This window comes from Hylobates moloch, unplaced genomic scaffold (assembly GCF_009828535.3).
Source record: "Hylobates moloch isolate HMO894 unplaced genomic scaffold, HMol_V3 SCAFFOLD_17, whole genome shotgun sequence".
Taxonomy (NCBI): domain Eukaryota; kingdom Metazoa; phylum Chordata; class Mammalia; order Primates; family Hylobatidae; genus Hylobates; species Hylobates moloch.
Window position 1 is genome coordinate 34830938 of NW_026652292.1, and position 18485 is coordinate 34849422.

At 37.5% G+C, this 18485-nt stretch overlaps 1 protein-coding gene across 1 annotated transcript in view; it reads right to left on the minus strand.

The window, feature by feature from the left end:
• Nucleotides 1-210: 210 nt before the first annotated feature.
• The window catches only part of LIFR (LIF receptor subunit alpha), an 81637-nt gene continuing 63362 nt past the window's right edge, over nt 211-18485 (minus strand). The window contains exons 15-20 of the mRNA XM_032135207.2: nt 15442-15543; nt 14308-14475; nt 11039-11200; nt 9993-10086; nt 7804-7882; nt 211-7432 (exon numbers count right to left, since the gene is read on the minus strand). Of these exons, the coding sequence (XP_031991098.1) occupies nt 6809-7432; nt 7804-7882; nt 9993-10086; nt 11039-11200; nt 14308-14475; nt 15442-15543 (1229 nt within the window). The 3' untranslated portion in view covers nt 211-6808. The remainder of the gene's footprint in view (nt 7433-7803; nt 7883-9992; nt 10087-11038; nt 11201-14307; nt 14476-15441; nt 15544-18485) is intronic.

Consider the following 18485-nt stretch of genomic DNA (forward strand, 5'->3'; position numbering starts at 1 on the left):
CAATAATGATTTAATGGACAGATGGATGTTACACCAATGGCACAGCAATGTATTCAAATGTTAAAAATACATCCATAGCGCTATGTGATTGCTTTACAACCGCTGTATTTCTTACAGGATAGAACAAAAAAATACAACAACAAAGCAGATGCCACTTCTCCTAAGTGTGTAACATGGGGAAAAACCCAATAATGCCCAAGTCTGTCAGTGTCAGATGTAAGAAAATATATTTATTTTTTCCATGACAATACTATGATAAAATTGTTAAATACATGCATGTTTTAAAAACAGACATAAGTAACATCTTTAGAGTTAACAGCCAAGCATACTAGTTTTACATTTATGGTGTTTTAGTAATAGATTACTTATTTTCTATGTTTTTGCTATAATCATGTTTTCCAAAAGATACAGAAACTAAATTCTGAAATTATACAATGATATAAAGTGTCCAAATTTCCCATTCTAACAGCAATTTAATATCCACATTTTCACAAGGCAGGAAATGCTTCAGTTATCATCTAAGTGGAGTTGTTTTATTCCATATTACTCTCAGAATTCTGTGAATCAGACTGTATCACACACATGTACTTCATCTATAGTTTTCTTCCTGTATATGTGTATTGAAATGTTTCCTTCTACGATTAAACATGATTTTAGGTACAGCACATCACAACTGTTCATTCACCTTAAAAAAAAATGGCTGTAGTGGTAACATTTCAAGAAATGAAAAAGGGAACAGTTTGGGATCCGCAGTTTCTCCCTATCTTCTTTCAGCTACATTTACAAGCATTTGACCAAACAAAAATTAGTAAACAGTTACTAGTATTTATAAAAAACTTAAAATATTTAACATATAATACTCACTTTAAAAAAATATTCTACAAACAACCTTATAAAAGACAGAAACATATCTGTTCACAGTATGTGTATTTTGTAAACAGTAATTCACTATAATGCAATTTTTAAAAGTAAAAAAAGGTAATTTCCTGGAGTTATAAGGACCTTGACTTATGGCCAGCTAATGACAGAGAAGAAAACCTAACATTCTTATTAGGAAAGTTAAGTATTTTGAAATGATTTATTTTACCTTTCAACATACCTTTAAGGTGGTACTATCTTAAATCCAGGATGTCTATCTATCCAGGCCAATCTTTTGCAAGCAATTCTGAATTTAAATGTATTTAAGAAAAAGCCATGCTCTTTTTTGAGAAAATAACAGGATAAAACAAATGCCAGGAAGGGCATCAATCACATAATACCTACACCTCCACAACAATGACAGGTTTCTTTTTCGTGTTGTCTCCCGCTACTCACAATGTTATTCATATTTTTCCTCAATATTGTGTTGGAAGGAAAAATTAAATAGAAAGAAACACTAGCTTATGATATATTAGAAAATTTGGGGAAAAGCATTTGGAATCAAACTGGAAAAAGAATGTTTTACAAAAATTGTATGAAAACCATTATTCAGTGTTCTTTTCTATGAGCAATTGCAAAAACACTAATACTAATGTTAAATCTAACAGTTAACTTTTCCACATTATAAATGAAAATTGTATTACCACCTAGAGATATTTTGATCTTTTATAATACACTACTGGAATGTTTAGGAAAATAGTTCAGAAGCTGAAAGTTACCCATTTAAAATGGAATAATACTAAATGGAAGTACACTTTAAATGTATAAGGAAATTCAACAACTTAAGTGAGCCATTCAATCAGGTGTGCAAAGTATTTTAGTCTTAAGTGCAACACATAGGATCTATGTTGTTAGCTTTTTTTTTTTAAGTTCTGATTGGCTATTGTAAAGGCAATCTTAGAAGACACATGTAAATATAATATAAATCAACTTTCTTATCAATTAGACATTTTCCCCACTCAATCTCTTAGTTTTTAGGGTATTCAGTCCCAGCAACCAAAAAAAAAAAATGTAAATTATATTTTGTTTCTGGTTAATGTTCAGTTTTTCTTTTATAAGAGCTTTTGATGTATTGTTTCTATGGTTCTTTAGGCACTTACACATAAAAACATTCAGAGGGTTTTCCCCTTAACACACAACTTTTAATTCTCATGAAAATGTTGCACAGTTAGAATTTGTCTTGCATAGGTAAATTCTGTTTATAACATGGACTCTGATAATCCAAATATTAACATTCCTAATATAGGGAAAAATAAGCACCATTCATGGCTAAAAATAATAGAATCCTGTCATAACCCAATATCATAATTATAAGGATCTGGATATATTCTAGACCAAATCACACTCCCTGAAACATTACCATGTACAATAAAGCCTGAAATATCAGCCAACTAATTGCATGTTATTCTTAATCCTTTACACTGGCACTAAAAATAGTTCATCTGTAATAAGCATGAATACGACCATGTAATAATTAACAGCACTAATTGAAAAGGAATAAAAAAATCTAACCAGCATAGCAAAATAAGGGGTTTAAGTATTATTAATAGCCCTGGTACATAATCCATAAAGATATAAACGAACCAAATTCAAGCCAAGTAATTTCCAATGATATTCTAAGGCTAAGTCTAAAAGATGGATGTTCTGTAACTTTGGCCATAAATCATTTTCTTCTATGAAAATTTTCTTCTAGAATAAATAAGATGGGCATGACAGTATGAAACTTCATTTCAGCAGGAAATAAAGACTTAAAATAAATGCTTTCAAGAAATAGTTTATCAAGAGAATGAGTTCTGAATCAGTTAACCTCACACACGGACACACTGTTGGGCAGAACACACGCTGGCTGGTACAAACAGGCCCCAGTTGCACACCCATCAAAGAAGAAGAAACTATGAACACTTAAAATTATGGAGAAATAAGATATCTAGTGATATACAGGCATGAGTCCTTCCTCAGTTTTCACTCAAACCGTGGAGTCACTTCCAAAGTAGATTTGAATCTTTGAGTCAATAGTCTCAGATCTACACAAGCTCGATTTTGGTGTGTATCACCCTTCAGGAAAATTCTGTTGAATCTGTGACACTCTGGGATAGGACTCAGTCAAGAAAATTAGTTACTGAGCTTTCACGGTGTGCCTAGTCTTTGTAGCTAATAATCCCACATTTTACTTTGAGATGCCCAATTTTACACTTTCAAAATAAGAAAAAAGGCATTTCATAAAATGCACACAAATTTTAACATAATTCAAAATAGAGAATAGCAAAAATAACCTTAGAGCAAACAAACAAAAAATTTTATCAGATTATATACCTGAGCAATAGAAAACTTTGAGATAACATTTTAAAAATATTGACATGTTAAGGAGCATTTTACTTTCAAAATACCATAAAATTGATTTTAAATTCCCTTTGGAAGAAAACATCCCCTAGTCTCCTTCATAAATTACAAATAATTACCCAAATACAAAAAGGACTTGTAATGTTCGTTAAATATGGACGGCATGAAGACAATTAAGAAAGTACAGGACTTATTTCCAACAAGAATACAATATGCATGAAGTTTTGAAAATGTGACTTTTTACCACAGTTTCTGAGAGTGTAATAGTACTAAATGTTCTAAATGTAATCTTTCAGATCCATGAGCCGTGAAAGTAATGCTGGTTTGGAAAATGAGGTTGATACTTCCTCTCTTAAGCTTCTCAATGAATGGCTGTTTCTGTTTCTAAGCTGCAGGAACAAAGCACCTCTATCACATAAGCACATAAACACACAACTCAACTATCCAGATACTCAGGGCCACAATCTCAAATCCAGGGCTGTATAAATTCAACAAACTGATGACCTAGATGCATACATGTGCTAATCTATGCAATATATGATTCACAAGGTTCATCTAATGTTAAAAGTCTAGCTGTCTTTAATAATTTAATATTAAATAAAATATTACTTATTTAAAATGGTCACTCATAAAAGAAATGTAGTCATAACGAGCCCCATAATGATCTCCATTCCTCGCAAGGGAAGCTTGATTTGAAACTGGCTTGTAAGTGAATTGACTTGTAAGAGAGGTAAAAATGTGTCTTACGTGAATTACTATCTCACAGATATGATGGAACATAATGCTAGTTTGGCAATTAGATTTTTCTAACCAATGACTGGGTTTTACTGAGGAAAAGAGAGATTTCTCAATTATTTTCCCAGTCAGTAAGGGCTGGAGAGAACACATCTAGACTCTGCTTCTAACTAGTCCTTAATTGTTGCTTCCAAGGGAGAAGCCACAAATCTAACTGGACAGAGCACAATCAGTATGAGACCACCTTGTAAATGGAGGCATGCAACCTTCACTGACAAACTGCACATTTACCAGTGTCTCAGACAACTGAACATGTGACCCATCTCCTTCCCACGTCCCTCCCCTCTTCCCATGTTGTTACTCTCCCTACACACACAGGATAGGGGGAGTAGAGGTAATATCCTGGGATCTGCACAAGGGTCTAGCTGTCTTCAATTCAATGAGGAGGAAGAAGGAAAACCGCTTTGGCCCCAGACATAAACCACATTCTCTTAAGCATACAGCAACTTATAAGGAACTTGCCCAGACTTAATAGTGTTACTCTGCTTCTCATTAAGCTAGTGATCCTCGTGTATGAAACTCCAAAAGTAGGGGAAAGGTGAGCGATATTCTGCACTTTTTTCATACAACGAAAGGACTTAAGAGCCCCAGTGATATTCATCATTAGCTAAACAAATGAGTTGTTATATAGGTTAGAAAGGGCCCTGGATCCAGATGGTCACAGTTGAAATGCATATATATTGACAGACAGAGATCAAACAATCTCTCCTGGCCTTTTCTCGTTATCTCAGGTTAGCGTCGTATAAAGCGATAAACTTTTACTGTAGCCACACTTATCCTTGTCCTGGAGAGATAAAGTATGGGATTGATACATTTCAACAGGGAACAAGGCAGGAGTTGAGGGCAAGCAGACAACGCTAACAGCAAGCTTTGGCAGGGAGAGAAGGCAGCCCCAGGTCTGATGTCTGGGGTGGAAGCTAAGGGAAGGAGCCAAAGAGGATACGAAGGAAGACAAGAGGACACTAGGGATGGCTCTGATTGGATATATTTTTCATTACTGAACATTTCTATGAACTATTATATAGTTTTAATATACTATGTATGTACAAAATGAATTGTATTTCACTCCAAATTTCCACAGATCATAAAGCTCAGAAATTTAGCTGAATCCTAGCAGTTAAAATCAGGATTCATACACAGAGAACCTAAATAGATTTTGTCCCTTGTCACTCTGGCTTTTTTCCACAACATGGTTTTTAAAAAGATACAATATGAGCTTCAAAAAAAATTAATTGATCCATTATTTGCAAATACATTACAGAATCTCAGATGATAAAAAACAACCAACCAACCAAAAAAACAAACAAAAAAGACATCTTATTCGGACACTTAACATTTTCAAGTACTTTTGCCTTAACTATGAAAAGGTAAAATACATAGGCAACCTGAGGGCAGGGAAAATACAAGATACATTTTTTAGTTTTTCCTTCTGCTTTTCCAAGAACCACAATCACTCCAGACATCGCTTATGAGAAACAAGGGTGGGCAGAGGATGCTGTGCTGAAGGCACTCAACTCTGCACAGCTCACCAAGCAATTGCTGCACCTGCAACACAGGTTCACCCATGGATTTAGACCAGTTTATGACAGTTACTAAGAAACAGCCCTTGGTTAACTGTCCCTGTAAGAAGCATTCTCTCTTTAGTTTTATATATAAAAATGTGAGGACTGGATCAGATAATCTGGCATGATGAAAAGACTCATGAGCGGGAGGAACATCCACTAGAAGGTGTCAAAGATCACCACTGCCTGGGTAGCCAGGCTCAATGGCATGGTCTCCTCAGGAGGAACGAAATCCAATCAGAACTATATGGACAGCTAATGCTGCTAGATATTGCTTAGTAGTCATCTCACATAGTAAGTCACTGGAATTATATGCTTATGAATAATATTGAATTTGCTCATATAAAGCTGTCACTGTATCACAAAATAAAATGATTTAAAAAAACGTGGGTCTCTAGTCTTAGAAATGTAAATTTTAAATATTAGGGCAACCAACTGACATAATAGAAGCAAGCATAAAAGCTAAAAAACAATGAAAAGGCTTGCAAAACCTATCACAGCAAGAAAACATGATTATGATTTGGGCTGGTCAGTGTCACACTTGTTTTCAAAGTTTGTACCCCTGAGACAACTGTTTGATAACCATTATACAGTAGGCACAGAAATCAGCATACTTTATCAAACAAAACACTAAATCGCTGTCACTACATTAAAAATTATATTAATTTTTGTGAATGCTGTGGATAGAGGAGAATAATCTTAGAAGTTTTAAAATCTGTGCTTGATTTTCATCTAGAAAGGAGTAAACGTCAGGTAAATAAACATCACCTGTTACTTGGACATTTTCTCCCTGGCCTGCAAATCCACTTGCAATTCCACCAAGTATACATATGAGAAAACCACAAACAACAGAACAGAAAACATTTGCGGTGGGAGTTGTTTTACATGTACGTACAAGTAGGTATTAGCCTTGAAATGCTTCTTGAAGGTAGAGTACATGAGAATTCTTTGGCTTGATCACAAAGAGCTCCAAATCTTGAGTTTTGTGGATTGAGGATTCTGAGTCACTATACTTTGGCTTTTAGACTACATTAAAAGCACATGAACACTTGTAGTGTAACTTAACATGTAGTGAAGTTCACCTCCTAACAATACTTCACACAGGATCCCTCCAAGAATGCCCAGTGCTGATGTAGCAACACTAGCAATAAGAGCTTATTGAGATGGCCAACTGAAGTGACATGGTGACACTGTTAATCGTTTGGTTTGTTCTGAAAAAAGTTTGTAAAGGACCACCCTCCTCCATTAGATTTAGGAGAGTCTTCATCTTTAGGAGGAATCAAAAATTGTCGGGAATTAATGGAGCATGGACTTCCAAATGAGACAATCTCACTATTGCTGTCTATGGATCTAGGAGAGTCTGGAGACACTAAATTCCATGTATTTACATTGGCCTGAGGTCTGTAACCTGCAGTTTTATCTAAGTCCTCTTCTGCAGCTATATCTTCCACAGTAGAATTAATGGGGAGGTGCATCTGTGGCTTATAGCCTGCCCCTCCTACAGGGTCATTTTCTTGTTCTTCTTCTGGTTTTGCTTGAGGCTGATACATCGACTGAACATCAATGTAAATGACCTGTGCAGTCCCTCCAGCTTCATCTGCGGCTGGGTTTGGTATTTCTTCCTCAATGATGGGTGGACAATAGGACACAACCACATGGTTTTCAGGCTCTGCATCACAGCGATCTTCGGGACGCTCAGCTACTGGGGAAATTATTTCTGTATCTTCTATTTTAGGAAATGCTGATCGAGTTTCCAGAACCTCAACATTATTTGGGGTACAAGGATTCATTTCCAATGTTTTAAGAGCACTGCTTCCCTAGAAATAAATTTAAAAACAGTGATTAAAAATAGCACTAAATGCTATTGCAATGCTTCTCCTATAAAAAGGGACACTTTTTTCCCCAAATCTGCTTGTAAACAGGTGTCTCTACTACTCTGTATTTCACACTACAGCACAGCCACTTTTTTCTTCTGTATCAGTATTTTCCTTGTTATTAATATTTGTAGGAGAAAAAAGAGCATGGTATAATTTAAAATTAATAATTTTAGAAACTGAGATGTTTTAAAGTATACAATTTTCCCAATACTTTTTACTTAAAATGACATTTGCATGTTAAAAACTTTTCACAAAAGATTAAAAAAAGAAGCCAGCACGTCAAAGATAAATATAAGAAAATAAAAGATTACCTCACAGACACTCTTTTGAAACTGTAACGCTTTACAGTTTTCTGGATTTGGAATATCAGGGTAGAAGGTTTCTTTAATCCTTTAAATAAAAAATTATTACAGTAAATTTAATAGTTTTAAGATTATTAGATAATAAGTTAATAAATCATTAGGCTTATTTTGAAGTATTTATGAATCCTTTAATGCACATCTGAGATTAAAATGGAAGATCTTTAGTGTGATCATTCACTAGAGCTATCTATACAATGCACTGACAGGTTCCAACTTGAAAACCATAAACAGTAATTCCATTTCTAGAACTACAATACCCATGTATCTCATGAAAATGGAAAGCAAGTAATTAAAATCATGGCTGTGCCTTCTAGTCCAAAGGATCTGGACTATGTAAGAACAGCTGTGATCCCATGGCACTGCTTTACTGAGGTGGTTAAAAAGGTGGTCATAAAGGTGATAACTACATGTCATGAGTACACTGCAGGCTGTGCTAAGAAAAAGGCTATTAATCTTGACCAAAAACTAAATGCAGCCAAAAATGAGATTTGCCTTTACTGAGGTGGTCATAAAGGTGATAGCCACGTGTCACGAGTACACTGCAGGCTGTGCTAAGAAAAAGGCTATTAATCTTGACCAAAAACTAAATGCAACCAAAAATGAGATTTTCTCAGTGTCCTATCATATTTTTATATTTATAGCTACTAAAAAGAACTGTATTACTTGAAATTCCTACAGAAAAAATAACTTTGTTAATGTGAGTTTGAAACGCTGTAACTTCTAAACTCCCTTCTTATTTTGTCTTTTTTTTTTTTTGGTACTTTAATAGTTGGCTTTTTTTTTTTTTTTTTTTTTTTTGAGACAGAGTCTTGCTCTGTTGCTAGGCTGGGGTGCAGTGGCGCAATCTTGACTTACTGCAACCTCCGACTCCCTGGTTCAAGTGATTCTCCTGCCTCAGCCTCCTAGCCTCCTAAGTAGCTGGGATTACAGGCACGTGCCACTATGCCCAGCTAATTTTTTGTATTTTTAGTATAGACAGGGTTTCACCATGTTAGCCAGGATGGTCTTGATCTCCTGACCTCGTGATCCGCCTGCCTTGGCCTCCCAGAGTGCTGGGATTACAGGCGTGAGCCACTGCACCCGGCCTAATAGTTGTTTTAAAAATGTGACTTTTGGTAATGAGAATATGGTTACCAAAATAGACTATTCTATAGTTCTGCAACTATTACTATTTTGATTTATAAGCCAGGATTGCTAAAATATGTTCTCTTGTCATAAATGATGGCATTTTTAAGGTCGGTGAGGACTGGTCTAAGCATGAATGCAGCCACTGGCTCCATACCCAGCCAGGACAGCTCTTGCCAGGTGACCACGCACATGGCTCTCTCTCCCACGGAGCCCCCGCTGACCTCACCTCACCTCACGTCACTCGTTCCTGCTTCACCAGGCACACAGCTCCTCCCACTTTCTCTGAAGGTTTGACTCTTTCCAATTTCAGGGCCCTCAAAGAAATAATTCTCTGTGTGTAACATTCTTTTCCCTCTCCTTACCCTTTGGAACTCTCCCACGGACCGGCCGTGACGGGCCGTGGCTGACCAGCTTGCAGGACGTAGTCCCCTGCTGGTCTCCTCAGGGTACCTGGTTCAGTCTTCCTAGCACCCACTCACACTCTGCAAGCACACACTTGCTGGATGCCTATGGTTTACTGTCCCTCTTCCCACACTGTGCTCCAAGTCTATAAGAGCCATGGCTTGTTTTGTGCACCACGATATGATATCCCCCTTCACAAGGAAGAGGTCATTCATATTTGTTGAATAAATGAGCAAATGATCAAAATGACCAGATTTTCTAAATAGGTCACCAGGGCAAGTGAGATCTTAATCATTAAATTATGCTTAATCTTGTAGATAGCTATTGCCATATTTCAGCCTATAAATATTTTTTATAATAGTAACTGCTATGACTTTAAATTATTAGGAAAAACAGTAGAAAACATTTACACATTGACTCTATTAAGACCTTTAAATAATATGTCATGTTCTTGCTTAATATTAAATCCAACATTAATTCTAATTAACTTTTTTTACTAACTCATTACAACAAAAAAGATACACTTATTTAATACATAAACTAATCTTACAAATCTTATAATCATGCCCTTAAGAAGAAAACAGCAAAAGTAAATGCAGAACCATTACCATTCTCGTTTCCGATAGCAAAGGATACTTGTCACCACTCCAACAATGACAGCCACTGCCACTGGGATGAGAATGGCAATAATTAATCCCACAGCTGAAACGAGAGTATTGCAAATATTAAAATCACCATTTTTAGTGTGAAGTACAGAATACATTTATGTTAGAAGGTATTTAGGTTGGTAGATTATTTAGGAAAAAAACAAAATTAACTGCTGCAGGGACACTGAAATACTATTAAAATCCAACCTTCAGGTATTGTCATAATTTTTACACAAATACTTAAACTCTTTCAAGTAGGGTTTCTCAATCTTGACACTTTTGACGTTTTAGGCCAGACAGATCTTCACTAGAGGATCGGGGGAGACAGTCCTGTGCACTACTGGAAGTTTAACAGCATCCGTGGCCTCTCACTGCTAGATACCAGTAGTATCCCCCAGTTATGACAACCAAAAATGACACCAGACAGTGCCAAGTATCTCCTAGGGGACAAAATCACTCTCCGTTGAGAATCACTGCTTTAGAGAACCATGTCCTCATGGCTCTTTATTTAAGAGCTGTGTGTGAACTCCAGCTCAGGGGTAGAGGATAAGCCCATGATCCAAGTGAAGTTCTTTACTGCAGAAAGACAGTCAAGGCCATCACTCTTCTCTCAAATTTGAGTGTTGTGTTTTACAAAAAAATTTTTTAAGAATATCTCCTTCACTTTTCCCTAGATATGTTAGAAATCACATAACAGCTGGAGCAAAATATTTTTAAATGTTGACCGTTAGATAAATTCAATATGACTTTAGACCTCTAGACTTCAGATGTATCCCAAATTCATTAATTTCTTAGGTACTCATTTGGAAATAACTTCAAAGAACTGACAAGAATAAACATGAAGTAATCTTATAGCTTTTTAACCCTTCCCTCTACCAGCCAAAAACTGCAACAAAATGTGAATGTTTTTTAGAAAGGGCGGGGAGGGGTTCCTACATAAACCAAGAATCACTAGGAACATTATGCATGCAGGATGGAAAGCACCTCAACAGCAACCTGAAACTTACAGTTTTCCTTTGTCACCACGTACATACTCTTCTCTGGGCCCACTCCACCATCTGTATAGGCTCGCAAGACCAGGTGGTAACTTGTTTTACCTTGAAGATCAGCAATTCTCAGTGTCTTCTGGGATATGTCAGTAATATTCTTAACCTTTATGTCAGAACGACCTATTTTTAAAATGAAGTATGTTAGCACTAATCTCTAACCCGTTTCAAATGCATGGTTACCCACACCTGTCTCACCAACTACCCTTCAGTGGGTCTAGCTGCAGCCATCCCAGCCAAGGACTCTGGAGCTGCCACTACCTTGTTCAAGCTCTACCCCCACACCAGTCATTAGCTGTGTGATATGGGCCCGTTATTTAAACCACTCTCATGTGGAGTTTTTCTACTGATGAAATTGAGTATCATGACTTAAGCTGTTTGAAGTTTTCACACACATTCTCTAGCATAATGCCTGGCACACAGCAGGCAATCAATAAAAGTCCCGTTTCTGCTACTAAAAGCATGAAAACCACCACAACCAAAACCCACTTGGGCTGAGCCTTCCTATGAGTGAGAGTGAAAGATGGGATGAAGCAAACGTGCAGATCAATAGAGATGACTCCAAACCACTTAGAAAAAGGATCAGTGTGATGGGAACTCTCAAATGAGACTAGTGAGAAATCCTTTGGGTTATAACTTCAAAAGGAAGAGTGAGGAATCATTTGAACTACTATTTTATTTTTAAAAATTTAACCAGAATAATGCAGGATAATAGGTTAAAAAATTAAATAGTACTAAATGGTTACTAACAAAAGTGACTGTTCTCTACCAGCTCCTCCCCTCACCCCCTACAACCACTGTAAAAGCCATGTAATCAGTTTCTTTGGGTATTTACCTCCATATTCCAAAGTAGCAAACTTAGAGAGATGTGACTTTTAACTATTAGACCTTATCTACACATACTTTATAAGGGCAGATAAAGATAGAGCTCTTTTACGCTACCATCACGCTTTCCCCCACATCCTTCATATAGAAACATCAGAACATTTGATGAATTCAGTGTTTGGATTACTATGATTATATGAGTTACTGCTAAGACAAATTGCTTGGTGTCATCATGTTTCCTTTCTTGTTTTCCCATTGTTATAACTGCTTTTTCTCTCATTTGCTTGATTTTCTATATACCAGTCAATAATTCTTCCCATATCCTCCAATGTACACTCAGTAAGATTTTCCACGTGGTCAAACACAACAAAATCCCAGCTCCACTTCTTCTCTGCCCTCCCCTCCACCCATCCCTTGCCTCCCGCACTAGACTGGATGCCTTCAGGGCTGCAGCCCTCCTGGAGCTCCCTGCTCTCTCTCCCCTGTGGCTTCCTGGATCGGCCTCACTTCATTTCCTCATTAGGATGCACTCTTCTAGTAGCTTCTTGAGAAAAGCAACATGGGGAAAGTAAATATTTGCAGCCTTGCATGTATAAAATGTCTGCATTTCACTCTCACATTGGTTGACAGACTGGTGGAGTATCGAATTTTAGGTTGAAAATAATTTTCATTCAGTATTTTGAAGAGACTTCTGTGGTACCTTCTAGTATCTGGAGTGTTGCTGGGCTGTCTGTTGCCATTATTATTCCTGATTCCTTGCACATGACCTGCTTGTCTCTGATCATTTCTTTACACGTTAGCTGCTTAGAAAATTCATAATGACATATCTTGGCGTAGATCTTTTTTCTATTTATTTTGCTGTGTATTTAATGAATTATTTGGCTCTATATACAGTAGTCCTCCGTTTTCCTCAGAGAATAATTGTAACAATATACTGTTATAAAAATTATGTAAATATGGTCTCTCTCTTTCTTAAAGTATCTTATTGTACTGAACTCATCTATTTTCAGACTGCGTTTCGCCAGGGGTAACTGAAATGGCAGAAAGCGAAACCATGGAAAGTGAAACCGCGGAGAAGGGGATCTGCTTGTAGTTAGGCCCTTCAGTTCTAAGGAACGTTCCTCAATCGACCCCTCCGTTCAGACCAGATTGATCCTCACCACTCAGCCTCCAAGGCCTGGTCTGGCAGGTACTGGAGAAGTTCCTTCTCGACAATGCCTGACTGCCCACACAGATTTCACAATCCTCCACTCATTTAAGTCATTTGCCCCACTTCCACCCACAAATTTCTGAATCTTCTTGTTTGGTGTTGTTTTGCCTCTTCTGTTCTCTCCTTGTGGCTTTATCAGAGTTTGGGGGTTTTTCCCCTTCTTTATGCTAACTTTAGTGACCAATCTACCATGTCTCACTGGAAATCCAGATGCTACAATTTTAACTGGTTCAAGTGTAAAATTTCCAAGCACGTGAGGCAAGTCACACTAGACTCTGGATGTTTGTGGAATTTGATATTTAGGATGTCCCTCATTCACCAACAACCATGAAGGTTCAGGAAATCCAGAACTTGGGGACCGAAGGGGAGGCACACACTTCCTGCAGGTGCTCTGGGGAGTGACTGAGACAGTGCCCAGCCAGCACTGCCATACCGTGGTGGAGTTCTCTATTTCTCAGACAGGCATTAAATAATTAAAATGATTTCTTTCTGAGGAGAGGTCATCCAGGGAAATGAAAGCTCTCAAACTGAAAAGATGATATGCTTGTGTTATGCAGCTATGAATAAGAAACAACTGATTCTCGGCAGAAATATAATGAAAGGAAAAGCCAGAAATCTGTACAATTTTGTATTTGTAAATCTGAGAATTGTCTAAAGTCTTTGGATGTACACTTGCCAATTTCCAAGGATTGTCTGTACTTTATAATACATCCCCAATCAAGTCAATTAAGTTTTCCAGCTTATCAAGGACATGGCTAAGATGCTAATAGGCCAATGGTTTTTTGTCAAATTGCCACTGAGGATCTGAAGCTAACTCTTTGGATTCCTGAGTTTTTCTCCTCCACTGTTATAAGTACAAGATTTCTTTTTTGGAAGTAAACTTCATGAGATGCCTTGTTATGGATTATGTACAGCTCTAATAAGAGATGGTTTCTGTCCTATGAGGCTTATAATCAACGGCTTCAGAATAAATGATTTAAATGATTTCTGAAAGACTATACATGTCATTTATTACATACTAAAATCTTAAAACTCTTATATTCATAGAATTACTGCCTTTTCATTTCTCTATCTTTCAGACAGTTTTGAAAACCAGTACTAAACTACTGAGCAAGACTTTCTTTTCCTTTTTTTTCTGTTGTGGTTAATGAGAAACTTCTAAGAAACACTATCCTCGTGCTATCAATTTACTTACCTGATTCTAAAACCCTCATCTTAGATGTGTCTCTTTCTCCTTTTCCAAAGTAAAACAAATATCCTCTTAAAAAGCCTCTAAGTTCTTCCACAGGAATGTCTTCCCATTTTACTAATATTGAATCTGCAGAAGTATCCTCAACAGTAAAATTTGGTGCAACAATGGGAGCTGTAAAAGGAAAAAGTCAATTGCTAAAGGGGAGTGTATGAATACAGAGTAATACAGTAATGTTTCCTGAGCTTTCTAGCCTCAAAAATAATTCAACTTGGAATTAAAACTTTATTTAATCATAAACTTTCAGAGAGAGATGATCACAAACGCTTTTTTTGTGAAGCTTACATACTAATAACTATAGACAAAAATATTTTTAGGAACAAAGGCAGAACTTACAATATCACTTTTAGACAAAACACGTATCTACGGAAGCAATCTATGCAAAATCTTTCAGTGGCTATTCAGCTAGACTTCATTCATATTTCCCATCTTTATTGATAGTCCTGAAGAAGTTAATAGTTTTTTAAACTTGTAAAAGTACTAATTAAATATTTTTGACATCCAAGTTCAGACTTAATTTTCTTGAGGATAAGATTAAAATTGTGAAATATAAACATTCAACAAATGATTTCAGAGTAAGCAGGCCCAGTGCAATGGCTGATGCCTGTAATCCCAGCACTTTAGGAGGCTGAGGTGGAAGGATCGTTTGAGCCCAGGAATTTGAGACCAGCCTGGGCAACATAGTGAAACCTCATCTCTACCAAAAAAAAAAAAAAAAAAAAAATTAGCTGAGCATGGTGGCATGCACCTGTAGTCCCACCTACTCAGGAGGCTGAGGTGGGAGAATCACTTGAGCCCAGGAGGTTGAGGCTGAAGTGAGCCATGATCTCGCCACTGCACTCCACCGTGGGTGACAGAGTAAGACCCTCTCTCAAAAAAAAAAAAAAAAAAAAAAAAGAGGAAAAGGAGGAGGAGGAGAAGGAGAAAAAAGTAGTAATCAAATACTTTTTAATTTATCAAATTATTTTACCTTCCTTGAATTAAACATCTTATTTTTAGAATTCAATCATACCATTGTTGCCAATTTATAATTTCTCATGTTACCTTGAGCTCTTAAAAATAAGTACCCATTTAACTTACCCAATTCTTCTATATATCCAATCATGGAGCGTAATAATTGATATCCTTGATTTCTGCATCCATACAGGAAAAAATTATATCTTACACCTGGTCGAAACTGATCTATAAGATGAACACATCAGCAAACTTTCATAAATATATTACTATGAATATCTATTTTAGAAACATTAAATTTATAACATACTCTAAAATTTCCAAAGCTAATTTTAAAGATGTTTTCTTATTAAAAAAATACACACATAAAGACTAGTAAATATTCGAATGAAAATTGACTAAACAAAAATTAAATTTACTTCTATTTTAACAAAAAGTTTAGTAATATAAGATGAGATTGCATTGAAGAGAACAACGATGATTTAAGGCTTACATTTTGTTCCTTTTTCCAGGAAGAAATCATCATTGCTTGATTTTTTTTTTTTCTTTGATGGAGTCTTGCTTTGTCGCCCAGGCTGGAGTGCAGGGTCATGATCTTAGCTCACTGCAACTTCCGCCTCCCGGGTTCAAGTGATTCTCCTGCCTCAGCCTCCCGAGTAGCTGGGATTACAGGTGCCCGCCACCGCACCTGGCTAATTTTTGTATTTTTAGTAGAGAAAGGTTTCACCATCTTGGCCAGGTTGGTCTCAAACTCTTGACCTCATGACCCACCCACCTTGGCCTGCCAAAGTGCTGGCAACTGCTTGATTTTAATGAACAAAATGTAAGTCTAAATCAACTTCCTGGGTCAGTTCACTAAGCCATTCATTCGAGGTCCACATCATGCCTCTATAAATCCCTTCCTTACCTAGTGTTATTTCTGAGTTGGAAAAAGCAAACAAACCCACTCCTCTCTCCTCTTGTTCCAAGAAGCAGAATTATAAGTTGCACTCTGCCTTGAAGCTTCAGTGTTAAAGGAACTGGGTCTTAGAGTTTGTTCCTCTTTATAACATCACCATTAAGTGTCCTTGGGTGAGTTAACTCCACAAGATATAGAAATACTTTGAATTAACTCCACAGGACATAGAGGTAATTCCTTAACTGAAATTCGAAAGGCTGCTTTTAAATGTCTCCTGAATACAATGCAATGTGTGCAATGTGAGCAACACAGACATGCAGAAAACAAATGTCAAGCATGGAGACACTTGCAGAGTGGTGGGGAAGACAGACAAACAAGGGTAACCATAACAGTGTGTTATATTAGAGGTATGTATCAGATGCCATGGAATCTTAAGTGAGGGGCCAAATGAGTCTAAAAAGATCAGAAACAGCTACCATAAGGGCTATCTGAATAAGGCCTTGAAGGGCAATTAGATGCTCATCAGTGGTGGTTGAGAAAGAAGATAATGCCGGCAGACACGGAGGGGGATTGGCAGCATATGGCATTGCATTTAATTTGCAGAATGCAATTACTCTGGTGTCGTTAAAGCATTAGTTCTCCAATCAAGTGCCCATAAAACACCAGTGGCCTGCAGGCTCCAATGTAAGACAGTAGTCAACTTCTAAAATCATACAACCGAAGAAATACTGAATCAACTTGTCTAAAATGTTAACTTTTCTTCTTGCAATGATTTTCCTTAAACGTTTGTTATGTGCTGGCACGTCCCAAGTAAGTAGTAACGCAACTCAAGCTCAGCCAACTGTGTTTAGTTTTGTAACATTTTTCTTTGGAGAAAGGTATGCTTGAGGTTATGATTTTATACTGCATGTACATCTGTGAATCTGTACCTCTTTTTAAGTTAAAATTATTTATTAACAATATTTTATAGGGCTCTGACACTTAAAAAAAAAGAGGCTGAGAAGGTTAGAGCATTAGGAATGTACTAAGGTCAAAAGAGAGCGGACAGCTTAATGAGTAGAGAATGGGATGAGAGAGGAATAAAAGGTGTGCCTACTATGTGCCACTTGCTGTTCCAGAAGCTCAGCAGTAAATAAAAGACAATATTCTCAGCCTCTTGAAGCTCTGAATAACTCTGAATTTGAACCCGGGTTCTACCACATACTAATTTTGTGACCTTGGAAAAGGCACCTAACTTCTCTGAGTTTTTGTTTTCTCAAGTTTTGTGTCTTTGTTCAATTGAGTTGGCACAGAAAGTTCTCTTCCCACAATCATCGCGGGGCAGCTTCTCCATATCCTACAGGTCTCAGCTAAAACTTAAATGGGTAGATACTCCATTTATATCCAGTCCAGCCTACCCCAGCCCATCCTGATTATTCTAAAAGCCCAGGTGAGAAAGGACAGACTGGAATCGTGTAAGGCTCATTCAGCACCATGGGAGGGGATGCAAGGGAAGGTGCAGGAAAGAGAAGGGTAGCCTGTGGCTGGGCCCTCGATAAGGGAAGTACACTGTAAGAAAGGACAAAGGGAGCAACTCAGGAAGATCGTTACCACTTCAGCCAATCATACATGTGGAGGAGTCTGGCTGTATTCCAAGTAGAACTGGAAAATAATCTGAACTCATACATGATAATCCAATGAATGGGACCCATCCTCATCATCTGAGAGAGAAACAGTAAGCAAGTAGGAAGTGTTCCCTGAGAGAGAGGTAAGGAGCAGGCTGCTTGCTCTTCTGCACTTCCCTAACATGCAAGGGAGGCAGGAGACAGGAATGATCATGAAGCACCACTACTGACAGGCTACAGGGTCCCGAAATCCCATGGAGACAGGCAGGATACACTCCCATCGTGCCAGGAAAAAAACGATGATATTGGAGAGAGGGCTCTAATTCCTAAGGACAAGGCTGGATTAACCTGTAGGTTATTAAACACTCTTCTGTGGAAAAACTTCTGAGGCTGCATCCCATCAAGGGCCACTCACCTGCAGCTCACAAGCTCCTGAGCATCAGGCTCATGGAACGCAAGGCCTCCCACCCACACTGCGCTCAGTCCGGCCGATGCCCCCTTGCCCTGCATCAGGGAAAGTGGTAAGGGGTTCACGGCCTTTGTGCTCAGTCTCTCCCTAACCTCGGTAACCTGGGCCCTGGGCAAACAAGGCAAAGGCCCTTGTGTGAGACCAGGCTACAGTTCTGTAGTTTTCTTTTTTCATGAACATTTATTTATCCATGTTGCTA